The sequence below is a fragment of the Thalassophryne amazonica genome, chromosome 6, assembly GCF_902500255.1.
Source record: "Thalassophryne amazonica chromosome 6, fThaAma1.1, whole genome shotgun sequence".
In the NCBI taxonomy this organism is placed as follows: Eukaryota; Metazoa; Chordata; class Actinopteri; order Batrachoidiformes; family Batrachoididae; genus Thalassophryne; species Thalassophryne amazonica.
In genome coordinates, this window is record NC_047108.1 from 84,060,556 (window position 1) to 84,088,228 (window position 27,673).

Here is a 27,673-nt window from a genome sequence, read left to right on the forward strand (position 1 = left end):
AATAATCAGGTCCCATCTTATCTTAGGGACCTCGTAGTACCATATCACCCCAATAGAGCGCTTCGCTCTCAGACTGCAGGCTTACTTGTAGCTCCTAGGGTTTGTAAGAGTAGAATGGGAGGCAGAGCCTTCAGCTTTCAGGCTCCTCTCCTGTGGAACCAGCTCCCAATTCAGATCAGGGAGACAGACACCCTCTCTACTTTTAAGATTAGGCTTAAAACTTTCCTTTTTGCTAAAGCTTATAGTTAGGGCTGGATCAGGTGACCCTGAACCATCCCTTAGTTATGCTGCTATAGACGTAGCCTGCTGCGGGGTTCCCATGATGCACTGTTTCTTTCTCTTTTTGCTCTGTATGCACCACTCTGCATTTAATCATTCGTGATCGATCTCTGCTCCCCTCCACAGCATGTCTTTTTCCTGGTTCTCTCCCTCAGCCCCAACCAGTCCCAGCAGAAGACTGCCCCTCCCTGAGCCTGGTTCTGCTGGAGGTTTCTTCCTGTTAAAAGGGAGTTTTTCCTTCCCACTGTAGCCAAGTGCTTGCTCACAGGGGGTCGTTTTGACCGTTGGGGTTTTACATAATTATTGTATGGCCTTGCCTTACAATATAAAGCGCCTCGGGGCAACTGTTTGTTGTGATTTGGCGCTATATAAAAAAAAATTGATTGATTGATTGATTTTGCTTTATTATGTTATGTTACAGGGAGGAAGCAGAAACATCAGGAGCTGAATGGTGCTGTCTTGGTCTGAATAATCCAGCACTGCAGAAAAAGAAATCAAATAATCAAATTCCAAACCAAGATTGAAAAAAAACCCAAAGTTTTATTTAGCAGCGAACCACAGCTTGGTGTGTGTGTGTGTTCATGTGGCATCTTACACGTTGTGTTGATGAAGGCTGTGTACAGTTCTCTGGTCAGCAGCGGATCAGGCATGTCTCTGAGGAATTCTTTAAGCAATGCTCCCACGTCATGAACGCTGTGGTCCTCATCCAAATGTACCTCCAACCCTTTATCAAATTCCTCACGAAGCTGGAAGAAATAATCACAACACCTACTACGGACGATCCATCGCTGCGCTAGGTGCAATTCATTCAATACACAAGGTGGAATACATGCATCGGAGCTCAATCTTTACCTGCCGTACTCTCTTTTTGGAACTGCCAACACGGAAAATGCCCACCGTTTGAAGTCCTAAAGAAAAAGATGTCTCAGAAATTGCCAACAGAGAGCTGAATTACACTTCAAAATGCAACATAAACCAACTGCTGCAGGATTACTCAACAGCATGAAGTAAGACAAGCTCAGTCATCATTTGTGCAACCTTGCTCTTTTATAAATCACCACATTTTTCTCACATGTTCATAGTTGGCTTGTTTTTAGAAACAAAACCTACAATAATGAAGAGGAACAAAAAAACATCTTGAAAGTACAAAAGGTTGATTGGAATCTGTTTCCCTGAGTGTTGTTGCAGGCAGTATTTGTCACAAAGTTAAATAATATGACCAACATTCAATTTAATTTTCCAACATTCACCTTAATTTTTTGTTCACGGTACTAACTAAATACATAAAATTCTACAGGGTAAAATTTTTGTAAACCCCATCTTATGTATCTTTAATCCTAATGTATGAAATAATTCACAGATTTTTTTTGGTTTGCAATATTAATTCTTCAGGTGATTCTTCTTCCTGGTTTGGACATGTTGCTACAAAAGGGGGAAAACCGCGGCTAGGATATACCTAATTTAAAATGAATAAAATATACATTTAAAGATCCTGAAAAACGGCTCAGTTTGCATGAGTGTTGGGTAACATGACTTGTTCTTATGGAACATAATTGTGGAATACAAAAATCTATAACCACTTTTTCATTATAGAGCAAAATTACTTAGAATTTATTGGATATTCTAACTTGATGGCCATCCATGGCTCAGCTAAGGCACCACAGGTTCATCAACCATATTAAGTCCAACCCATATTACAAACATATGGGTTTTTTAAACCTTCTGCGTGATATCTCAAAAACACATCAATTGATTAAATTAACTAATTAATTAATAATTCTGTCAAATTTGGTGGGGAGACGGGCCTTCCTTCAAAGAAAAAGTTGACTAGATTTTCAATTAGATGCATAACCAGAAATTTTTAATGAAAATATTTTATAATGTCTCATTTATGTTCACGTTATTTGTATTTTGGCAAAAACAGCATTCCCCACCTAGTCTTCAAGTCAGTTGAAAATTGTCAGGCTTTGACAAAGGCATGTATTCTTCAGTGTTTTTTAAGCCCACTTAAAGAGAAAATGACAAACAAGACATTTTATAATAATCACAAATAATGCAATTCAGTTCAGTTATATAGTGCCAAATCACAACAAAATCTCCCCAAGGGTCGACTTCAGATGGGTAAGGTCTAACCTTAAGCTCCGCAAGATTCTTTGGAGTCTGATAGACTGTAGCTTTTACATGGTGAGACTAAATGTACCGTATTTTTCCAGGTGCTGGCAGCAGATGTCCACTACTCTGGGAACTTGTCTGTAAATTGGATTTAGGCTCAGCTTTTTGTCATGGCGCTTCTTCCTTTTTCCAGCTGCATCTATGGGGGGAGACAGCTGGAGGGCCTCCAAGAGCCGAGACTGGTTATCATCCAAGTCAGTGATGCAATCCACAGACACTCCACCCTGCCAAGCAGAGAGTTGATAAGGACACCGTGACAATGTCCTGATTTTAAGATCACATGTCACAGTCATCATCACAAACTAGCAGCCATCAACACAAACTAGCAGCCATTATCACAAACTAACAGTCATCATCACAAACTAGCAGCCATCAACACTTCACTGCCACTCCAGACTTCCTCATACAATACCACAGCTCTTCTCTTGGCACCCTATCATAAGCTTTTTCTAAGTCCACAAACACACAATGTAACTCTTTCTGGCCTTCTCTGTACTTCTCCAACAGTATTCTCAGAGCAAACACTGCATCTGTAGTGCTCTTTCTCGGCATGAAACCATGTTGCTGCTCACAGATCTTCACCTGTTTTCTGCGAGAAATGAACACTCCTAAATGTAACACACTGTTTTTGAAACCAGATAACGACTCTGAAGTGATTTACAAGACATCTTACGGATGTTAGCGTGCACAACCCGGGAATGCACATCATGCAAGTGAGCCAGGTCTTGTTAGAAGGAAAGAAAATATTTGCTATGGAATTCCCCCAAGTAAATATGTACTCTTCATTAAGATGAGTTGTAATTATAATGCTTGGATTTTGGTATTCACAGTTTTAGAGTATCCCAGAATATAAATATATATATATATATATATATATATATATATATATATATATATACACACACACACTGTATCTTAGTTAAAAACCTAAATACATATTTTGGTTGAACTCAACTCCATAACGACGCAATGTTGCAAACAAGTTGCTTGTTGCTTGTCCACTCCACCACCCACAAACGCTTGTTTACACTGACAACGAAATCTCAGCCTCCCCAGCAAGAACGTGATTGTGCACGAGATTTGATGCCATAAAGGCATCAAAATACTAAATTTCACCACTTTTGTGAAATTTGAAAGGTCATATTTTTATTTTGGTGAATTTCAGATAGATTAAGTGGATTGATCCACATGGGTGTCAGTCATACTTTTTTTTTTAACTGATACCGATAGAAACCTCAGTTCAAGAAAAATTGCACACTCTATGACTGTTGGGATAGTCTCCAGCCCCCTGCAACCCTTCATTAGACTAAACGGTTGAAGATGAGTGAGTGAATGAGTGAGTGAGTTTATGTTTCCTGGAAAAGAAGGTCATTGCATGTGTGTGTGTTTGCATCCACAGTCATGAGAAAATCTAGTGCCGGTGTTTGCAAAAAAAACATGCTTTAATATCAGAATAATATCACAGAAAAACCCTTGACAGCCATGACATGCAGAAAGTTTTCATGATTGAGTCTCTTCCTCTACCACTGACAGACACACAGCCACGCCTACTACACCAGCCATGCCCACCAGAAAATAACCACATCAATACATGTGCACGTGTACAGCATTTGTCGTCATCACGTCAAGTATAACATCTATTTGCAATAATCTCAGTGTTAATTATTGCTTTGACAAACATTTCCACAAAATATTCAAAATCTCCAGTGTCGTGGTATTTTGGCCTCATTGACAGCAGGAAGGTTTTGTGGCAGACTTGCTGGCTGTTTGAGAGTGACTGGTTGACTTAACGTCAGATGTTGGCCCAGCAAGGCTCAAATCAGATTGCTCCAGATTAGGAGATGGGGCACTCTGAGAGCAAATATGATCCACATTAAAGCTGCGCAAAATGAAAATTGCAAAGATTTAGAGACGGATCATAGGCCACAGAGAATTTAATCACAACCTGGCAGTGTGTGTGTGTGTGTGTGTGTGTGTGTGTGTGTGTGTGTGTGTGTGTGTGTGTGTGTGTGTGTGTGTGTGTGTGTGTGTGTGTGTGTGTGTGTGTGTGTGTGTGTGTATAATACAGATCCCATAGTGACATGAGGATTACTGATGTCGGCTGTATTTACTTATGAGACCAGTGTTCAGAGTTGTATCACAAATGTTTTTTTTCTTTTTTCTGCACTCACACAGTGACCCAAGGGCACAGTGCTGCATGAGGTGTTTGGGGTTTTCTGCATCCTGAACTTTGGAGATAAATGTGAAGTTCTCACAGATAAAACAAATAAAATAATTGGCAAGAGTTTTCTCTGCATTTGTGTGTGTGCACGTGCATGCATGTGTGAGCACAGTCAAACATGATACTTTTCTGAACTGTTGTAATGCACTTGGTCCTCATAAGTATATCAAAGTGTGTGTGTGTGTGTGTGTGTGTGTGTGTGTGTGTGTGTGTGTGTGTGTGTGTGTGTGTGTGTGTGTGTGTGTGTGTGTGTGTGTGTGTGTGTGTGTGTGTGTGTGTGTGAGCACAGCCCGGTTTGATTCTGTTCCAGTATTCTTGAACCTTGTAATTCTCTTAAAGCTTTAAATACTGTTGCTGAATATTCAAACGGTAGACGAGTAAAAGCTGTACAGAGGTGCTAAATTCTCAGTCGCTACATTTTAAATATATTTACTTTATACCATAAAAACACATTTTTTTTCCCCTTTGAGGTGATTAAATCAATCTAACATGAATTACCTTGCCTCCTTTTCAAAGTTCTTATTTTTGCTGCACCCATCAGGGTTTGCCACAGCAGGTGATCCAGCTCCATAAACCTCCTCCTCCATCCTCAGCATCCTTCTCCCTATATACTCTAATCCCTCCTCTGCACACAACCAAATCATCTCAATCTCACTTTACCTCCAAACTGCCCTACCTGTGCCGTCCCTGTGACATGCTTGAACCTAATACCTCATCATCACTTCCAAGGGAAAAAAATCACAGCATCTCCAACTTTTCTTTTGTCTATTTGTTCGCACCTAATTACCATTTTATTAACGTTCTCTTTCACGCTGGGAGATGCCCTTCTATCACAAATCACTCCTGCCACTCATCTCCACCCTGCCTTCAACAACAGATGATCTTATTAAAAATGTACAGGTTGTTCTGTAAAAGTATTTACACATTTACTATATTTCTTACAGAAATATTCTGGTAGCCGAATCTGCAAAAAGTGCAGGGTCTGAAAATGAACAAAACCAACAAACAAGCTCATTTCAAGGTACGTGTAACTTCAACCACACCAGATCCTAATTTCATTCATTCATTTGGTGATCACATTTTTCCCTGCAATGATCCCAGGCAAGTCCAGCAGATAGCAGTGTTGGCAGGTGGCAGATAGGTCCGATTCATAGGTATCAAAGTGATTCCAGAAATAGTCCATGAGCCAGTCATCAATTTTGGCCTAATCGATACCACTTAACCCTATAACTCCAAGTGTATCATATTTGATACAGGATTTTCTGAGATGTCTGCTTCATCAGTGTGATGTTTTCTCCCCCCAAAAAAACCATCGTATACAATACAATGAGATACTTGTAGTGCTTAGACAAACCACCAGATGTCAGTATCTTATGCATCAGAGGGCCTTCAGATGAGACATTCCTGCCTGAAACAAGTGATCCACAGTAATTTCCCAAAGAAAATGCAGCATTTTATAGGTTTGAAATGTTATGTTTGCTCTGGATTTAAAATGGATGTTTTTTATGCTAGAATGCCCAATGTAGCAAATATGATACACATAAAAACTCATATATGCAAAAAGGTTTTTGTTTTGTTTTGTTTTTTGTTGTTTTTTTTTGTGTGTGGGTTTGTTAAAAGGTCCAATAAAGACTCTTGTTTCAAAAAATTTGAATTTTCTGACAATTATTTCACAGAGTGGGCTTTATAGGGTTAAGGTGATGAAAAAATGCTTAGAATCCAGCCTCAATGTACCATGGCCTACACAAAAATGTATTACAGCCATACCAGGGTGGCAGCTGTAGCCAGGTAGGGGTCAATGAAGAATTACACAGAGGTCAAAATGTAAAAATGCTCCAATCATGTTGAAAACTATATCACATTATTTGTCTGATCATAACAATTGCAAAAAGGTATAGATGGGACTATCTGTGACTGAATGTTCTGGAGTTATGGGGTGAAAACAGCAAAAATGGTGACAAAGGTCAGTTTCAGTTTGTACCAGAGGCAGTTTCTCTCAGACTGCAAGGGACACTCAGTTTCCCCTAAAATGTTAAAATAGTAAGTGGTCAAATATGTACAGTTTGTTAACTTTTCATTGACTATAAATGCGTTAGAACGCGTTCATCTTGATGATGAGTTTGTTCAGAATCAGCTATTTATCACAAATCTATTGACTCTATTTTGTTAACTTCTCAAAAATCTTTTTCTCATAGGGTCTGTGGTCAGTGCATTTTCCTGTTTAAGCCGAGCATCCGTTCACTTCAGTGGGACTGTCTGGAAAGGTTTATTTTCATTGCCTCGAAACTCAACAGTCATTGGATAAATGCCATGATTTTGTCCCGCCCCCGGACGCCGAGCGTCTCTGGAGGTGAATGGAGCTGTGGGCGGGCCTGGACGCTGGACTTTGGCACAATCATTGGACGATCAGTCAAAAGGCTGAATCCCGTTTTGATTGACAGTTATTTTGAGCTCTATGCGTGAGAATTCATCTGCACATGTTCATGCATTTTTAAATTTATTCCAAAGTGTTTTGCGTGTGCTGTAAATCAGTCTGTTTTAAAGACGCACATTAGATATGTTTATACAGTGCTACCAAACAAAAAAAATTAACGCAGCCAAACAAAATGAGCCCAAATCTGCAGAAAGACAAGAAAACTGGACAAACTGGTGATGTGGATGCAGGAACATTCACAGATCGCATTCATCAGGTGCCGTATTAGACATTGTGTGAGAAGATCTAGGTGAGTTACTCTCTGCTTTGTCCTTCAGTAGGTTAGTGTTTAAGGTTGTCGCACATTAATTAACGTCCCGATTTGCAACACAACATCAAAATATTCATGATTGTAAGTATATCTGGGCACATGTGGGAATAATTATTGGTTGCTGATTAATTTTATTGATGAAAATTAATGACGGGGAAACTAAAGCATTTTGAACCACTGAATCAATATGAAGCAATGGTTCAGTGTTTTGAAGCTTTTGATACAATTAGGTATGGCGATATCTGCTGGCCAATCTTTAACATAACATTTGCAGGAAACAATAAAGTGCAAGATGTCATCAAACAGTCAGGCTCTGGTATGTATGTTTAGTAATACATTTTCTATGTGCTCCTTGAAATTTCTGGTGATATTTTTGTTTAAAAACATTCATAATATACTTGTGTTATAATGTAATTGTGCCATCATAAAAGACTAAATGTAATGGAGATATAAATTGTGAAATGCTTGTGCAACTATGAACTGTTATGACCATTTTACATTTTACAATTTACATATAAATAAATTAACCAATTTTATGATGAGCTTCCTCTCTTTGACAGACCAGCAGCTGCCACTGTTTTTTTTTTTTTTTTTTTACGGGGGTCAAAAGTTAAAGTTGCTCCAATTTCAGAAAAAAAAAAAGATTCAAATTATTGGTTGAAGTAAAATGTTTAATTAATGGAATAGTTTTGGCTGTGTTGAATGTTTGGTTTCCAAAGTAAAGGTCAAACAAGGTCAGCACCCATTGGATTCTATAACTTGTGACATATGTTACCCCATAACATGATAACTAAGCATGACAGATGGTGCAAACTATTCATTCCTTATTCCTTATACTCCGAAGAGGCTGCAGGTTTTCTTTGTAACCACCAACTCCTTCAGATGATTTCACTCTTCCCATCACAAGCTCACAAATGAAAGAAATCCAGCAGCCTCTTGGCCATTTCTGGAATCAGTTTGACACATCTAATTTATATAACACAAACAAAACAAATCTCCTTTTTGGATTGATGTGTTGCATCAGAGTTAACCAGCGTCTAATTTCTTTATCTTCATTATATGCCCTTCTAAACTGGTGCGGTAGAAGATGACAGCATTCATTGTTTTTGAGTTATCATGGTAGCAACAGGAGAGGATCGACTCTTATCTTTGGGTCACTGTATATTTCCGGGTACATGCCTAGGCTTTTTGAACACAGAGTGTATATAAACGTCTGACCACAATGATATGCCTGCTACATGTAAACACATACAATATCTTCTGTCTCTCTTCCTCTCCCCTCGCACATGCAATGCACACACACGGACTCTTTCCTGCAAGTTTATTTGTATATCTTTCTTATAGCTTTCTCCTCTGTCTTATCTCCTCATTTCATCTACCCCATATTTCCAAATCTGTTTCCAAGTGAACACTGGTCCTGTGTCTGCATAAATGCAACACACACAAACACACACGCACACACGAACAGAACGCATACTTAGATTGAGCAGATGGTGACCGTATTCATTTTTTTTCCCCGACTAACATTAACCATTCATTACAGACAGACTAAGCCAATCCCACATCCGCCCCCGTGCAACATGGACACACACATCCACACATGCACACACATAATGTCCAGTTATTTTGCCATTGTCCCTGTCCCAAAAATCTTGTGTGCCCCTCAGTCTGTGTTGATACTCTCTTCTTCCAGACGGTCCCGGCTCTGTTTGGACTCAATCTGTTGACATTTCTGATTATGTTCCAATGACTCAAACTCTCCTTCTTCACTTCAGCAACCCACAACAGGAATCAGGAGCATCTGATGATTCCCTCTGCCTCCCTCTCCATCCAATACCACTACTTTTCACTTCTTTCTTTCCACTTGAGCTCTGTGGCGTCCCCTGGCACCTCACAATAAGTAAGTGAGACAATGAACTTTCTGTTATCTCACATTGCTGTCTCCCTGCAGTCACACAGACAAAACTAAAAACCTGTTAGGCTGTAAATGAGGATTAATCTGCAGCTTGAAGGAAAGATGAACATTAATCTGCATCTGTCCATACAAATGTTTACTGCTTATATTTCATTATGCTCTGCTGTTAAGCAGCATGGTTATGTGGGCTTTAGCAAACCCACCATCCACCAGTGCTGAGAAATAATACCCACATGGAAGTGGAAAATCTTGCAGTTCCTTGGATTGCTGCTTAAAGCTGGTTCCTAAAGTGAGTAGATGCACATGTTAAAATGCCCAAATTTACATCAGAAATATAAATTTACAGAATAATACAAAATCACTGCTTTGGTCACTATTCTCAAGGTCGATCATCCTGGCATTTAACCTCGAGGGGCGGTTTTTCTCGGCGAAAACATTGGCGAGCTCAATACAAATACATGTAATTTGGTCACTTTGCAAAAGGGTCAGACTCGTCAATAACGTCAAGTTAATGTACAGTGGTTAATTTCAGGTCACCTTAGTGTATAAATCTCGCCATTTGAGGCAATGATAGCTGTCAGCTGGCCATTAGAAGCAAGTTAGAGACAATAACAAACTGGCTGATTTCAATACAACAGCATACAATACAACACTGTGTTGTCACTGAGCGGCCAGTTCCAGAAGCACAAATTCTCACCTTCGGATTGACCACTTTGCCAAAGTGAAGTAGTGTCACCCTTGAGAATAGCTAGTTTCCCTGTTCATGATAACTGTACGGGGGCAGTGGGGGGTGTTGTTTTATAACTGACCAGTTTAAGGCATTGTAAACCATAAAGTTGTGAATAATTAGGGGCGTGGTTGCTTTGAGAGACAACTAGTGTGCGGCAGCAAGTTGTGTCCAGAGCCTCGTTAGCAGAGCTCAGTGCTAGCAGTGGCTGCAACTGCTGTGGAATCAATTGTGTTTGTTCTGTGTGAGCATTTTATTACAGATATTTGAGAGTATATGCTTGGTGTGTGGTTAATCGTACTAATAGACCATCAAGAAAGTCTGTGCTCCTATATTTCTGTCAATTGAAATTTTGGTATTATAGAATTTCTGTATTAGCATCATTAGCACAAATTAGTAGGCATGGAGGGCTTGGTGAGGTTAGCTTCACTGTTGACAGCCATATAGGGTGCCTATACCACCCATTATGAAAAACACCCCGTCCCCCAAGTCCCCCACAAAGGTCAGGATAAATAAAACACTCAAACCAATGTTAGCTTGTTAGCTTTAGGTTGTTATACAAGTCTGAGATGGGGAGCATTTTCAAGCTTTATTTATTCTGCCCAGGTGATGCTGGTCTTGCTCACGTGCTATTTCTTTACCTATTTATGGGTTGGCCAGGAGTAGGGTTTCAAAAATCCATAAATTTTCAAAGTTGAAAACTTTACATTGGAATTAAAGGGAATATATGGGATTTAACAGGAATAAACTGAAAATTTGCAAAATTACAGGTTAGCCTATAACAGGGGACTTAAATGGAAATGGGGAAAAAACAACAATAACAACTTGTGGTATAATATCATAAGCAACCAGATTTAATGCATATTCTGTTGAATATCTGCCCTGCTCTGTGTATTCCTCAATCACGTGCTCACAGGACAGTACTTGCTGCAAAGCTACTGAGGGCATGCAACTAAATCAAAAGTCAAAAATGTCATTTAAAAAATTGTATTCAAAATGTTTGCATGCGTGTCTACTTATGACAAAACAAAATGTTTCTATTTTTGTTTGTAAATGATATAGTTTGTATAAATTACCCCAAATTCCCAGTTAATTCTGTAAATTTGCATTCATTTCTGTAAATTCTCAATCATTCCCATGTACTCTCATTAATTCCCAGCCCAATCTCACGGGTTTTTTTTTTGGGTGGGTTTTTTTTTTGGTGCTACTGTCATGAAACGAGTCAAATTTTCGTGACGGGGTTTTAAAAATTCACTATTGCTAACCCTACTCCTACCCTCAACCCTAAACTTTTAATTTCGTGCAGCCATAGAATGAATTTGTGCTGCCGTGAAGAAAATGAGGGCTTTTCATCACAATATCATGAACCAATAGATTAATGTATATTTCGTGCTGCTGAATCACGACTTGCCGTGAGACTCGGTTGCAATTCCATGGAAAGCTCCCAACTAGGAATATTGCAGTTTTAACAAAAAAGAATGTCAAAATTTCCAGAACTCTGGAGCTTACCTGGAATGTTTCTGGAAAGTTTTTGGAAATTTACTGGAAATTATCCACCTCTTTGCAACCCCAGCCAAGGAGTGGGGTGGAGTTAGTCACTGTCAAGGTGGTGATATATGGAATTGTCCCCATTTGAGCTTCAAAACAGCTCTTTTAGAAAATCTGTGGGATGTTTGTCCACTATATGTGCTATCTGTGGGCTACGTACATGGTGCAAAACACACAGGCACTAATTTATGTGTAAAATTCTGAATTTCTGTGAATATATAACTTATTTTATGCTGGCAGTCATGCACGCTCGCCTCCTTGCCACGTAAACGCTTGTCATCCGAGGAAGGTTTTTAGCCCTCTGTTGCTTGGCATGGTCTGAAGGGTGCAGAGGCAGCGAACTCTCACACACTTAAACTAATGAGAGTTTTTTGACACAGTCATAGAACAGCGTGAGTTAGTGCTCCTCAGCCACCCACTGGACATCAATCGCTGTGTGGCCTGAAGGCTTTACTCAGTTCCCTCACTAAACTGCAACCTTCACTGCCCTTTGTGCACATGCCGGCACACATGCATGAACTCGGTCAAGGTATCCTGAGGAGCCTAATGCTTCTGCAGTCTGTATTCAAGAGCATATGCGTTAATAAATTCCAAACATGTTCTGCTGAAAAAGCAGGTGACGAACAGGAGAAATACAATGCTCAAATATTACATAAAAACCAGCTACAATCCTAATCTGGAAATGTTCATATTTTTCCACTTGGAGAGACATTCAGCTGTAATAGATAATGAATGTGTAATGCTGCATTCACATACTGATGTTTTTTGTTATTTTAAGGCTTAGCTGTTATTAAAGCAGAATCACTGTTAACTGCAGAGGCAGATGGCAGACGACGACGGGAGACGATGTAACACTGCCATGGTAATTTGGCAGGCAATAATTCGTTTAATTGAGAGGTCCAGTAGCACTTAAGCATTTTGCACAATGCTATGTAAAAACAGGAATGCTTTGCCTGTGCTTGATTTAATTTAAAAGGGGTCATATTATAGACTTTTTAACAAATATTATCCAGATGTCTTAAAAATACATATTGTATTTTGGAGCTAAAAATACCTCTGAGACACTGAAGTAATATATCTTAGAGCTGTAGTGTAGGATTTAGTGTCGTCTCACGGTGAGGTTACAGATGTTACACTGAAAAAAATGCTACTTTGGATCAACTTAAAAAAATGGATGTAATTTGTTACAGATCATTTTTTTAGTTTCTCACAATGTACGAGGTTTATTAGATAATAAACCGACCTTTTTATTTTTTCAAAAACTATATGGATTTGAATGACGTGCGATTACACCAATCATGCTTGAACCCTCGTGCGCATGCGTGAGTTTTTTCATGCGTGTCGGTGACGTCATTTCCCTGTGGGCAGGCCTTGAGTGAGATGTGGTCCCGCCCTCTCGGCTGAATTCCTTTGTTTCACACGCTGCTCGAGACGCCGTGCGTTGCTTTATCAAAATTTTTTCTGGACTTGTGAGGAATATCCGAGTGGACACTATTCGAGAAATTAAGCTGGTTTTCGGTGAAAAGTTTAACGGCTGATGAGAGATTATGGGGTGTTTCTGTCGGTGTAAGGACTTCCCACGGAGCGGGACGTCGTGCAGCGCTTCCAGGCGCCGTCGTTGGCCTGTTTCGAGCTGAAAACATCCTAATTTAAGGCTTAATTCACCCAAGACGTCGTGAGAGAACAGAGAAGATTCAGAAGAGGCCGGCATGAGGACTTTATGCGGACATTCCACTGTTTAAGGATATTTTTTAATGAAAGACGTGCGCGCAAATTCGCCGAGTCGTCACGGAAACGACTCTGCGAATTTGTGTGCACCGCGACAGGAAAAACACCTCCGTGTTGAAAAGCATTTGTAAAATTCAGGCGGCTTTTGATGGCTTTCAACAAGTGAGTAACTGAGAAATTGTTTAACAGCTTGGGCATGTTCCAACTTGCCCGTTAAGGTTTCCAACAGAGGTGTTTTTCCTGTCGCGACCTGTTGTGTGTTGGGGGGGGCGTGGCTGGATGTTTTGGTGTTCTTTTCTTTTCTTTGCTCTCCAGGTGGCATGAGGGCTGATTTGTCTGTGAAGAAGGTGCTGGCTGAAGAGTCTTCACCCTCATTAACATCATGGAAAGCACCTGTGAGTGGTGCTCACGTGCAACCTGGACGACTTGCAGCTGAAGCAGATAATTGGATGGCGTTCTGCATTTAAGTCATGTGTGATTCAAGCAGAACTGCCGGGAACTCGACCTTGTGACGTTCGTTTGTGAGATGCTGAGGACCGCGCCTGGGTCTTGACACATCGAGCCCGTGAAGCAGGGAGGGGTGAGGACACATGCTGTCAGCACACACGAAAGGTAATTAAGTGTTTAAGTAATTGTTGATAGTAACTTGGTGTTTTGTTACACAGTATACTGGAATTGTGAAGAGAATTGTGCAGTTTGCGTCTCACTGCTGTGGCGTGAAGGATAAGTGATCCTCCACTTGTTGTGAGAAGCTGCTCATTTGCATAAAGTAAAAAAAAGGGACACTGACCTGAGTGTGTTGCTGATAGCGTGTGTTTATTGGAAGATATAGTTGTATCTGTTGCCTTACCTCACCTTCTCTTTTTGCTTCACAGAGAATCAGTTTGTCGTGTCCACCTGGGGGGTGTTTGGCGGTGGTAGGAAGTCCAGGAGCGCCGGCTTTAATCCTTGCGGGCGCTGGAGAGCGAGCCACGAATCACTCCACCAGAGGGATGTTGTTTTTATGTTTTTACACTTTTAAGCACAGGTGAATAATAAATAGTTTCTGTTTGGAACCACTTTCTGGTTATTTTTAGCGCTGGGTCCTGTCTGACGCAGGTCCGCTCCTCAACCCGCGTCGACACATAACAGCGACCCCCCGCAGTCGGGTCCGGCCCGACATGCGACTCTGCCCGCACGTTCTTTCATTACAAAATGTCAGTTAACAATGGAATGTCCGAATAAACTCCTCATGCCGACTTCTTCTGAAAGTTCTCTGTTCTCTGACGACTTCCTGGATCAACAGAGCCTGAAATGTGGAAGTTTTCAACTTGAAACGGCGAGATGCTACCGCCTTGAAGCGCAGATCGCCGTCAGGCGCCGTGGGCCGTCCTTACGGCGACACTACCAGACCAAAATCTCTCATCAGCCGTTAAAATTTTTACCCAAAACCAGCTGAATTTATCGAATGGTGTCCACTCAGTTGTGCCTTACAGTTTTGAAAAAATTTTGATCAAACAAAGCAGCAGTCTCTGAGCCATTCGTAAACAATGAAAAAATCGACGAGAGGGTGGGCCACTCCTCACTCAAAGACTGCCCACAGGCGAATGACATAACCGACAGGCGTGAAAAAACTCTCGCATGCCCACGAGGGTTCAAGCATGTCTGATGTAATCACACGTGATTCAAATCCATATGGTTTTTGAAAAAAATAATAAGGTCGGATACTTTTCTAATAGACCTCGTATATTTAGGATTTTGTAAAGTGATTACAGCAGATTTAAACTGGAAACCACAATTTTCCATTAGACCAATGTAAATAAGTACTTTGAATGAAGTGCACTGTGTTTCACTTTTTTCAGTGTACCGTGCCGTCGCAGGTCGCAATTTTGCTTCCCTCCACATTTTCAGTTTCTTGGTGACAAGGATTCATGCTCACTTGCCTTCTGTTTTGATGAGCAACATGTATGATCCTTCATTTCACAAAAATGAGAATTCTCAAACTTATTAGTCTGCAGTGGCAACAGCAGAGACCATGTATAGGAGAGTAACCATTGATTTATTTTCTTTTTATCTTCTGGTCATGTTGGAAAATACAAAACACAGAGTATGTATGTCCCTTTTGGGCTACTGTATCAACACGGCGGTGCAGCTCTCATCATGTAGATATGAAGGGCTCATTCCAAGCTTATGAAAACACATAAATTCACTGTTGCAGGAACAGTGGTGGACCTAGAGGGAGGTTTGAGGGGATTACATCCCCCTGTCACATCTGTCCCCACCACCAGCCGCCGACCAACATAGTGATAAAATATGATAAAGGTCTGGACTAAACAAAGGCTGATGATGAACGCTGCTGCATGCAGAATTAGAAGATTTCTAGAGCTAAAAATAAAAGGGTCGATATTTAGCTTCTGAGATTGTCTTAGAATTGCTGTGATTGCTGTGAAAGGTCCTGGGATTAATCCCCCCTGGTGTTTTGTGTGTGGAGTTTGCATGTTCTCCCCATGTTTACGTGTGGTCCCTCCAGGTGATCCAGCCATTTCCAAAGACACATGGGTTTCCTTGAATTGGTGACTCCAAATTGACGACTGGTGTGAGTGTGAGTTGAATGCGTTTGTCTGCCTATATGTGGCCCTGTCATAAGACTGGCGGCTTGTCCAGGCTGTACCCTGCCTCTTGCTCAGTGACAGCCAGCTCTCCCATGACCCTTAATTGGAATAAGTGGGTATAGAAATTGAATGAATGAATGACAGAATGGTGTAGAATGCAGGAACAAAGGCTACAGATTATTAAAATTTTCAGGGGGATCGTGGGTGCCAACCCTCTTTTGCACAACTTACCCGCTCCCCAACCCTTCATCTGAAGCTGGATCCGCCCCTACACCATTGAACAGATATGATTCCATTTCTGCTAATAAAACCTCCACAGTCTAGCTTTATAATACACCAAACACAAACAAACTATTTCTGTGCCTGTCAAATGGAAAGGACGTGCAGCTTGCCATGCTGCTCTCCTTTTGGAGAGGGTAAAACTCCCACAGATCACAAGGACGCATTGGCAGAGTACCGAGCAGTTTATTGTCATTTCGTGCAGATTTGAGTCCAGACGTGAATGTCACTGACATCTAAAATAACCATTCTGGCCCTAAATTTTTGTTCACAGCAGAATCATTTCCACATGCACAGTGATAGAAGGACTGTGAGCATTGTTTTTAATCATGAAACCCAGCCATATTCTAGCATGACAGTGGAATACAAAAATATTTTTTTTTTTCATATGGAGAATGGATTTTTATGAATTATTTCTCTCTGTAATCTACGTTTCTGATACAAACCTGTTATCATCTTCAAATGAAAGGTGCTCTTGTCTGTTAGAGAATAAACCAACATATGGTTCCTTCTGATGGCTCCTACGTGGCTGTCAGCTGATCAGGTCTTGACTTCCTGTTCCGGAGCACAGCGGTGTTCTGCTGTATCTGTTAGCTGTTTGAACTGAGCTGTTTGAGTTCTTTGAATTAACAGTCTTTTTCAAGACTTTTTTACTTTTTTTTACTTTTTCACCGTGCTCCAACGCCTAAAGAAGACCTCTAACGGTCGAAGCATCGCGACGGAGCACTTTTATCAGCTAACCTTCATCAGCGTTGGCAAGCTAACTAGCTTGCTAACGCTTTCGTTTTTATTTTTATTTTATTTTTTAGCACTGTTGTCGTGCTGCTCCACAGCCTGCCTAGTGGATTTTTATTTTATTTTAGCGCTGTTGTCGTGCGTTACCTGTGCTGCTCCACAGCCTGCCTAGTGGATTTTTATTTTATTTTAGCACTGTTGTCGTGCGTTACCTGTGCTGCTCCACAGCCTGTCCAGTGGATTTTTATTTTATTTTTTAGCACTGTTGTCGTGTGTTACCTGTGCTGCTCCACAGCCTGTTCAGTGGATTTTTATTTTATTTTAGCACTGTTGTCGTGCGTTACCTGTGCTGCTCCACAGCCTGTCCAGTGGATTTTTATTTTATTTTTTAGCACTGTTGTCGTGTGTTACCTGTGCTGCTCCACAGCCTGTTCAGTGGATTTTTATTTTATTTTTTAGCACTGTTGTCGTGTGTTACCTGTGCTGCTCCACAGCCTGTCCAGTGGATTTTTATTTTATTTTAGCACTGTTGTCGTGCGTTACCTGTGCTGCTCCACAGCCTGTCCAGTGGATTTTTATTTTATTTTTTAGCACTGTTGTCGTGTGTTACCTGTGCTGCTCCACAGCCTGTCCAGTGGATTTTGATTTTGATTTTATTTTTTTTAGCACTGTTGTCGTGTGTTACCTGTGCTGCTCCACAGCCTGTCTAGTGGATTTTTATTTTATTTTTTACCACTGTTGTCGTGTGTTACCTGTGCTGTTCCACAGCCTGTCCAGTGGATTTTTATTTTATTTTTTACCACTGTTGTCGTGTGTTATCTGTGCTGCTCCACAGCCTGTCCAGTGGATTTTTATTTTATTTTTTAGCACTGTTGTCGTGTGTTATCTGTGCTGCTCCACAGCCTGTCCAGTGGATTTCTATTTTATTTTTTAGCACTGTTGTCGTGTGTTACCTGTGCTGCTCCACAGCCTGTCCAGTGGATTTTTATTTTATTTTTTTTAGCACTGTTGTCGTGCGTTACCTGTGCTGCTCCACAGCCTGTCCAGTGGATTTTTATTTTATTTTTTACCACTGTTGTCGTGCGTTACCTGTGCTGCTCCACAGCCTGTCTAGTGGTTTTTTGTTTTGTTTTGGCACCGTTGTCGTGTGTTACCTGTGCTGCTCCACAGCCTGTCCAGTGGATTTTTATTTTTATTTTATTTTTTTTAGCACTGTTGTCGTGCGTTACCTGTGCTGCTCCACAGCCTGTCCAGTGGATTTTTATTTAGCACTGTTGTCGTGCGTTGCCTGTGCTGCTCCACAGCCTGTCCAGTGGATTTTTATTTTTATTTTATTTTATTTTTTAGCACTGTTGTTGTGCGTTACCTGTGCTGCTCCACAGCCTGTCTAGTGGATTTTTATTTTATTTTAGCACTGTTGTTGTGCGTTACCTGTGCTGCTCCACAGCCTGTCTAGTGTCGGATTCCCTGTTTGGGAATCCGCTAGCTTAGCGTAGCTACTAGCTCTTAGCCGTTTTAGCATGGCGGCTTCTCCTGTCTCTCCCGTACTTTTCTGCTCTGGGTGTGAAATGTTTAGTTATTCCTCGGCCTCTTTTAGCAGTAACGGTACTTGTAATAAGTGCAGCTTATTCGTAGCTTTGGAGGCCAGGCTGGGCGAATTGGAGGCTCGGCTCCGCACCGTGGAAAATTCTACAGCTAGCCAGGCCCCTGTAGTCGGTGCGGACCAAGGTAGCTTAGCCGCCGTTAGTTCCCCCCTGGCAGACCCCGTGCAGTCGGGAAGGCAGGCTGACTGGGTGACTGTGAGGAGGAAGCGTAGCCCTAAACAGAAGCCCCGTGTACACCGTCAACCCGTTCACATCTCTAACCGTTTTTCCCCACTCGACGATACACTCGCCGAGGATCAAACTCTGGTTATTGGCGACTCTGTTTTGAGAAATGTGAAGTTAGCGACACCAGCAACCATTGTCAATTGTCTTCCGGGGGCCAGAGCAGGCGACATCGAAGGACATTTGAAATTGCTGGCTAAGGCTAAGCGTAAATTTGGTAAGATTGTAATTCACGTCGGCAGTAATGACACTCGGTTACGCCAATCGGAGGTCACTAAAATTAACATTGAATCGGTGTGTAACTTTGCAAAAACAATGTCGGACTCTGTTGTTTTCTCTGGGCCCCTCCCCAATCAGACCGGGAGTGACATGTTTAGCCGCATGTTCTCCTTGAATTGCTGGCTGTCTGAGTGGTGTCCAAAAAATGAGGTGGGCTTCATTGATAATTGGCAAAGCTTCTGGGGAAAACCTGGTCTTGTTAGGAGAGACGGCATCCATCCCACTTTAGAGGGAGCAGCTCTCATTTCTAGAAATCTGGCCAATTTTTTGGGATCCTCCAAACTGTGACTGTCTAGCGTTGGGACCAGGAGGCAGAGCTGTGGTCTTATACACCTCTCTGCAGCTTCTCTCCCCCTGCCATCCCCTTATTACCCCATCCCCGTAGAGACGGTGCCTGCTCCCAGACCACCAATAACTAGCAAAAATCTATTTAAGCATAAAAATTCAAAAAGAAAAAATAATATAGCACCTTCAATTGCACCACAGACTAAAACAGTTAAATGTGGTCTATTAAACATTAGGTCTCTTTCTTCTAAGTCCCTGTTGGTAAATGATATAATAATTGATCAACGTATTGATTTATTCTGCCTAACAGAAACTTGGTTACAGCAGGATGAATATGTTAGTTTAAATGAGTCAACACCCCCGAGTCACACTAACTGTCAGAATGCTCGTAGCACGGGCCGGGGCGGAGGATTAGCAGCAATCTTCCATTCCAGCTTATTAATTAATCAAAAACCTAGACAGAGCTTTAATTCATTTGAAAGCTTGTCTCTTAGTCTTGTCCATCCAAATTGGAAGTCCCAAAAACCAGTTTTATTTGTTATTATCTATCGTCCACCTGGTCGTTACTGTGAGTTTCTCTGTGAATTTTCAGACCTTTTGTCTGACTTAGTGCTTAGCTCAGATAAGATAATTATAGTGGGCGATTTTAACATCCACACAGATGCTGAGAATGACAGCCTCAACACTGCATTTAATCTATTATTAGACTCTATCGGCTTTGCTCAAAAAGTAAATGAGTCCACCCACCACTTTAATCATATTTTAGATCTTGTTCTGACTTATGGTATGGAAATAGAAGACTTAACAGTATTCCCTGAAAACTCCCTTTTGTCTGATCATTTTTTAATAACATTTACATTTACCCTGATGGACTACCCTGCAGTGGGGAATAAGTTTCATTACACTAGAAGTCTTTCAGAAAGCGCTGTAACTAGGTTTAAGGATATGATTCCTTCTTTATGTTCTCTAATGTCATATACCAACACAGAGCAGAGTAGCTACCTAAACTCTGTAAGGGAGTTAGAGTATCTTGTCAATAGTTTTACATCCTCATTGAAGACAACTTTGGATGCTGTAGCTCCTCTGAAAAAGAGAGCTTTAAATCAGAAGTGTCTGACTCCGTGGTATAACTCACAAACTCGTATCTTAAAGCAGATAACCCGTAAGTTGGAGAGGAAATGGCGTCTCACTAATTTAGAAGATCTTCACTTAGCCTGGAAAAAGAGTTTGTTGCTCTATAAGAAAGCCCTTCGTGAAGCTAGGACATCTTTCTACTCATCACTAATTGAAGAAAATAAGAACAACCCCAGGTTTCTTTTCAGCACTGTAGCCAGGCTGACAAAGAGTCAGAGCTCTATTGAGCTGAGTATTCCATTAACTTTAACTAGTAATGACTTCATGACTTTCTTTGCTAACAAAATTTTGACTATTAGAGAAAAAATTACTCATAACCATCCCAAAGATGTATCGTTATCTTTGGCTGCTTTCAGTGATGCCGGTATTTGGTTAGACTCTTTCTCTCCGATTGTTCTGTCTGAGTTATTTTCATTAGTTACTTCATCCAAACCATCAACATGCTTATTAGACCCCATTCCTGCCAGGCTGCTCAAGGAAGTCCTACCATTATTTAATGCTTCAATCTTAAATATGATCAATCTATCTTTGTTAGTTGGTTATGTACCACAGGCCTTTAAGGTGGCAGTAATTAAACCATTACTTAAAAAGCCATCACTTGACCCAGCTATCTTAGCTAATTATAGGCCAATCTCCAACCTTCCTTTTATCTCAAAGATTCTTGAGAGGGTAGTTGTAAAACAGCTAACTGATCACCTGCAGAGGAATGGTCTATTTGAAGAGTTTCAGTCAGGTTTTAGAATTCATCATAGTACAGAAACAGCATTAGTGAAGGTTACAAATGATCTTCTTATGGCTTCGGACAGTGGACTTATCTCTGTGCTTGTTCTGTTGGACCTCAGTGCTGCTTTTGATACTGTTGACCATAAAATTTTATTACAGAGATTAGAGCATGTCATAGGTATTAAAGGCATTGCGCTGCGGTGGTTTGAATCATATTTGTCTAATAGATTACAGTTTGTTCATGTAAATGGGGAATCTTCTTCACAGACTAAAGTTAATTATGGAGTTCCACAAGGTTCTGTGCTAGGACCAATTTTATTCACTTTATACATGCTTCCCTTGGGCAGTATTATTAGACGGTATTGCTTAAATTTTCATTGTTACGCAGATGATACCCAGCTTTATCTATCCATGAAGCCAGAGGATACACACCAATTAGCTAAACTGCAGGATTGTCTTACAGACATAAAGACATGGATGACCTCTAATTTCCTGCTTTTAAACTCAGATAAAACTGAAGTTATTGTACTTGGCCCCACAAATCTTAGAAGCATGGTGTCTAACCAGATCGTTACTCTGGATGGCATTTCCCTGATCTCTAGTAATACTGTGAGAAATCTTGGAGTTATTTTTGATCAGGATATGTCATTCAAAGCGCATATTAAACAAATATGTAGGACTGCCTTTTTGCATTTACGCAATATCTCTAAAATCAGAAAGGTCTTGTCTCAGAGTGATGCTGAAAAACTAATTCATGCATTTATTTCCTCTAGGCTGGACTATTGTAATTCATTATTATCAGGTTGTCCTAAAAGTTCCCTAAAAAGCCTTCAGTTGGTTCAGAATGCTGCAGCTAGAGTACTGACGGGGACTAGCAGGAGAGAGTATATCTCACCCGTGTTGGCCTCCCTTCATTGGCTTCCTGTTAATGCTAGAATAGAATTTAAAATTCTTCTTCTTACTTATAAGGTTTTGAATAATCAGGTCCCATCTTATCTTAGGGACCTCGTAGTACCATATTACCCCATTAGAGCGCTTCGCTCTCAGACTGCGGGCTTACTTGTAGTTCCTAGGGTTTGTAAGAGTAGAATGGGAGGCAGAGCCTTCAGCTTTCAGGCTCCTCTCCTGTGGAACCAGCTCCCAATTCAGATCAGGGAGACAGATACCCTCTCTACTTTTAAGATTAGGCTTAAAACTTTCCTTTTCGCTAAGGCTTATAGTTAGGGCTGGATCGGGTGACCCTGGACCATCCCTTGGTTATGTTGCTTTAGACGTAGACTGTGGGGGGGTTCCCATGATGCACTGTTTCTTTCTCTTTTTGCTCCGTATGCATCACTCTGCATTTAATCATTAGTGATCGATCTCTTTTTCCTGGTTCTTTCCCTCAGCCCCAACCAGTCTCAGCAGAAGACTGCCCCTCCCTGAGCCTGGTTCTGCTGGAGGTTTCTTCCTGTTAAAAGGGAGTTTTTCCTTCCCACTGTGGCCAAGTGCTTGCTCATAGGGGGTCGTTTTGACCGTTGGGGTTTTTCATAATTATTGTATGGCCTTGCCTTGCAATGTGGAGCGCCTTGGGGCAACTGTTTGTTGTGATTTGGCGCTATATAAGAAAAAAGTTGATTGATTGATTGATTGATATGGTGTGTTCTTAGAGCAATAGTAAGCAAAATTTTAAAATGTATTCAAGATAGCATAAGGTAAACTTTATTGATCCCACAGTGGGGAAAATTACTTGTTGCAGCAACAAGAGTCATACAGTAGTAAAGAAAAAGAAAAATATTTACATCAAAGAAAGGTGACTAAAATATATTACAATGTTTGCTAGTGGGTGCATAAATACTGATGTGGACAGATTATGTGGAAAAAATTGAATATAGTGAGTATGTATAGATATCGTAAAATGATTGCACAGGATAAATTACACGGTTGTACATGTAATAAAGGCACTGCGCTGCGGTGGTTTGAATCATATTTGTCTAATAGATTACAATTTGTTCATGTACATGGGGAATCTTCTTCACAGACTAGGGTTAATTATGGAGTTCCACAAGGTTCTGTGCTAGGACCAATTTTATTCACTTTATACATGCTTCCCTTAGGTAGTATTATTAGACGGTATTGCTTAAATTTTCATTGTTACGCAGATGATACCCAGCTTTATCTATCCATGAAGCCAGAGGACACACACCAATTAGCTAAACTGCAGGATTGTCTTACAGACATAAAGACATGGATGACCTCTAATTTCCTGCTTTTAAACTCAGATAAAACTGAAGTTATTGTACTTGGCCCCACAAATCTTAGAAACATGGTGTCTAACCAGATCCTTACTCTGGATGGCATTGCCCTGGCCTCTAGTAATACTGTGAGAAATCTTGGAGTCATTTTTGATCAGGATATGTCATTCAAAGCGCATATTAAACAAATATGTAGGACTGCTTTTTTGCATTTATGCAATATCTCTAAAATCAGAAAGGTCTTGTCTCAGAGTGATGCTGAAAAACTAATTCATGCATTTATTTCCTCTAGGCTGGACTATTGTAATTCATTATTATCAGGTTGTCCTAAAAGTTCCCTAAAAAGCCTTCAGTTAATTCAAAATGCTGCAGCTAGAGTACTGACGGGGACTAGAAGGAGAGAGCATATCTCACCCATATTGGCCTCTCTTCATTGGCTTCCTGTTAATTCTACAATAGAATTTAAAATTCTTCTTCTTACTTATAAGGTTTTGAATAATCAGGTCCCATCTTATCTTAGGGACCTCGTAGTACCATATCACCCCAATAGAGCGCTTCGCTCTCAGACTGCAGGCTTACTTGTAGTTCCTAAGGTTTGTAAGAGTAGATTGGGAGGCAGAGCCTTCAGCTTTCAGGCTCCTCTCCTGTGGAACCAGCTCCCAATTCAGATCAGGGAGACAGACACCCTCTCTACTTTTAAGATTAGGCTTAAAACTTTCCTTTTTGCTAAAGCTTATAGTTAGGGCTGGATCGGGTGACCCTGAACCATCCCTTAGTTATGCTGCTATAGACGTAGACTGCTGGGGGGGTTCCCATGATGCACTGTTTCTTTCTCTTTTTGGCTCTGTATGCACCACTCTGCATTTAATCATTAGTGATCGATCTCTGCTCCCCTCCACAGCATGTCTTTTTCCTGGTTCTCTCCCTCAGCCCCAACCAGTCCCAGCAGAAGACTGCCCCTCCCTGAGCCTGGTTCTGCTGGAGGTTTCTTCCTGTTAAAAGGGAGTTTTTCCTTCCCACTGTAGCCAAGTGCTTGCTCACAGGGGGTCGTTTTGAACGTTGGGGTTTTACATAATTATTGTATGGCCTTGCCTTACAATATAAAGCGCCTTGGGGCAACTGTTTGTTGTGATTTGGCGCTATATAAAAAAAAATTGATTGATTGATTGATTGATAATAAAGCACAAAAGGTGATGGTAGATGTAGTTAATAGTGCAAAATCAGCAGGTGTTTACGGTGCTAGAAATATTTTGAGGTATTATACAGTCTGACTGCAGTTGGAATAAATGAGTTGTAGAGGCGTTCTGTTTTGCACAGAGGGGGCAGCAGTCTGTTACTGAAGGAGCAGCTTAAGGCTCCCACAGTCTCATGGGGTGAGAGGGTTGTTTATGTCATAAAATCCTTCTCTCACCCACCACCTCTATGGGGCCCAGAGTGCATTCCAGGACAGAGCAGCAACATTTATTTTACATTTTAATTTTCCTCACAAACTGCACTCTAACTTTGCACAGTGCACAGTTAGAGTGCAGCTGCCAAACTGACTTCATGATTTAAAAAACAAAAGGCGCTGTGAAGAACTGTGTACTCATCCAGACTGTCGTGATCCGTGGACTTTGTTGTTTTCTCTAGGTACACTCTCTTTCACTGCGTTTTTGTTCTCCCACATCAGTGATGAACTGAGAACACCTGTGGTAGTTGATACACCTGTTGCTCAAAACCTGCAGTATATCTATCCTGGCTTTCAACTTCATCTTCGCCAGATTATCTGTTAAACTCAGCAGTACTACACGTTGATCTTTGAAACCTATGTGAATTTCTAGTTTTTGCTCTCTTGTCTTCCTTGTTTTTGTTGCCTCAGATAATTTCTTTTTTTTTTTTTTTTTTTTTTTTGCTTTTCTCTCAGCAACCAGATATCAGTCATCAACTGCACTGGAGCCCCACCTAGTTCTACAGCTACCTGGTCCCTGGTTTCCTCACTGACCTCCCTCTGTGCCTCACTGCAACCCCAGCAACATCCTTCACCATTCCAATCAACACCTTGTAGATAAACTCTTTCACCTTTTGGCATCACCGCCTTCTGCAGCCGAGTCTTCTCCTTTTGCTAACAGATAATAACACTAACAAATGTTATTAACAAATGGTTGGACAAAATACGTGCATGAAAGTATAAATCATTAGGGCCTTGGTGCTTCCTATGTTACCCTTCATCCAGTGGCCTAAGGTGATGTGTGAACCTCATCTATAGCATTTTGGCCATGTGGTGTGCTTCTCTGGGCATGATCCAGCACACAGGTGTTGAGGACCCCAGCAATGTTAAAAGACCAAGGAGAAGATCATGTTACATAAGACTTCTAGCACATTTATAGCCTATTTATAACTGTACAATTACTTAATTAACCTCTTTGGCAATTTTCACTGAAATAATTTACCCAAAAATACAGCCAGTTTTCTTTAGACAAGTCATGTTGGGAAAGTGTAGTGACACGGACCCACAACAGGGGGCATAAATGAACGGACAATGGGTGAGCCAAAAATACAACACTTTACTGTTGTGAAATGTGCACAACGAAATACAGACAAATGCAGAATTTGGATTATAGTCAAATATACAAAGGTGACGTGTGGGCAGGCTCGAGGATAGGAGACAACCGTCCAGAGAAGAGCCGGGTTCCACACGATTTCCACCGCCACCGGATCTGAAGCACACTGGAGCCGCCAAGTCCTCCTCCATAGAACCAGGTGGTACGCAAGATCCAGCTTTGTGAAAATTTTGGCTCCATGCAGGGGCATGAACACTGAATCCAACAGGGGCAAGAGGTATCGATTGCGAACCGTAATCTCGTTCAGCCCTCTGTAATCAATGCATGGACGGAGTCCGCTGTCTTTCTTGCCCACAAAAAAGAAACCAGCACCCATCGGGGAGGTGGAGTTCCGGATCAGCCCGGCAGCTAACGAGTCCCGGATGTAGGTTTCCATTGATTCACGCTCTGGACATGAGAGGTTGTACAGCCTGCTGGATGGGTACTCAACGCCCGGGATCAAATCAATGGCGCAATCATACGGACGGTGCAGGGGAAGAGTGAGTGCCAGATCTTTGCTGAAGACGTCAGCAAGATCTTGGTACTCCTTGGGCACCGCCGTCAGATTGGGGGGACTTTAACCTCCTCAAATAGCAGTCAAACCGGGGGGGACCGAGGATCCTAAACACTCCCGGTGGCAGGTTTCGCTCCACTGAGCCACAACCCCAGACGGCCAATCAATCCGGGGATTGTGTTTTATCATCCACGGGAAGCCCAAAATTACGCGGGAGGTAGAAGGAGTCACATAAAACTCAATCTCCTCCCGATGATTCCCAGACACTACCAGAGTTACAGGTAGCGTCTTGTGTGTGATTAAAGGGAGAAGGGTGCCATCTAGTGCCCGCACCTTCAATGGTGAAGGGAGCGCCACTAGAGGGAGCCCTACTTCCCTTGCCCATCTGCTGTGCAGCAGATTCCCTTCTGACCCCGTGTCCACCAGTGCTGGGGCTTGAAGGGTTAGATCCCCACTCAGGATCGTAACTGGGAGACGTGCAGAAATGCGTGTGTGCCCCACGTGAATTTCTTGGCCCACCCTTAGCCCAGTTTCTAAGGGCGGGCATTGGTGTTTAACCGCTTGGGGCAGTCTCTCTGCTGATGCTTGCTTGAGCCGCAGATAAAACACTCCCTGCGGGCCAGTCTCCTCTGTCTGTTAGAAGCTCTTAATTTAGCCCTGCTCGTGTCCATAGCATCGTCAGCAGGGGGAGCTGTTACCACACGGAGCGCTGAGGCTGTGGAGCGTGAGGAGGGCGGAACCTTTTCGGACCTGGAAGGGAGAGGGACGGCGCGTGCCCGGCCACGTCCTTTGTCTCGCTCCCGACGGCGTTCTTCTAACCGATTGTCTAATCGTATAACTAGACCAATAAGCCCGTCCAAATCCTGCGGCTCATCCTTAGCCACCAGGTGCTCCTTCAGGACCGACGACAGTCTGTTTACGAAGGCGGCGCGGATGTCGACTGCATACTCAGCTGCGCTCCGACGCCCGTCTCATAGACAGCAGCACTGTTGAAGCGGTCTCGCCTCTATTTGGGTGATCAAAGACTGTTCTGAACTCCCTCACAAACCCAGTATATGTTGTTAGGAGCTGTGAATTCTGCTCCCAAAGCGCCGTAGCCCAGGCGCGTGCCTCACCTCGAAGCAAATTAATTACATAAGCCACCCGGCTGGAGTCTGACG

General features: G+C 41.7%; 1 protein-coding gene across 1 annotated transcript; it reads right to left on the reverse strand.

Moving 5' to 3' along the window:
- Positions 1 to 684: 684 nt before the first annotated feature.
- Positions 685 to 5,268, reverse strand: LOC117511482 (rho GTPase-activating protein 6-like). The gene is made up of 5 exons (XM_034171503.1): positions 5,171 to 5,268; positions 2,480 to 2,715; positions 1,132 to 1,187; positions 875 to 1,025; positions 685 to 758 (listed from the first exon to the last, which is right to left on the reverse strand). The coding sequence occupies exons 1-5, from the start codon at positions 5,266 to 5,268 to the stop codon at positions 685 to 687; spliced, it is 615 nt and encodes a 204-aa protein (XP_034027394.1).
- Positions 5,269 to 27,673: the final 22,405 nt, after the last annotated feature.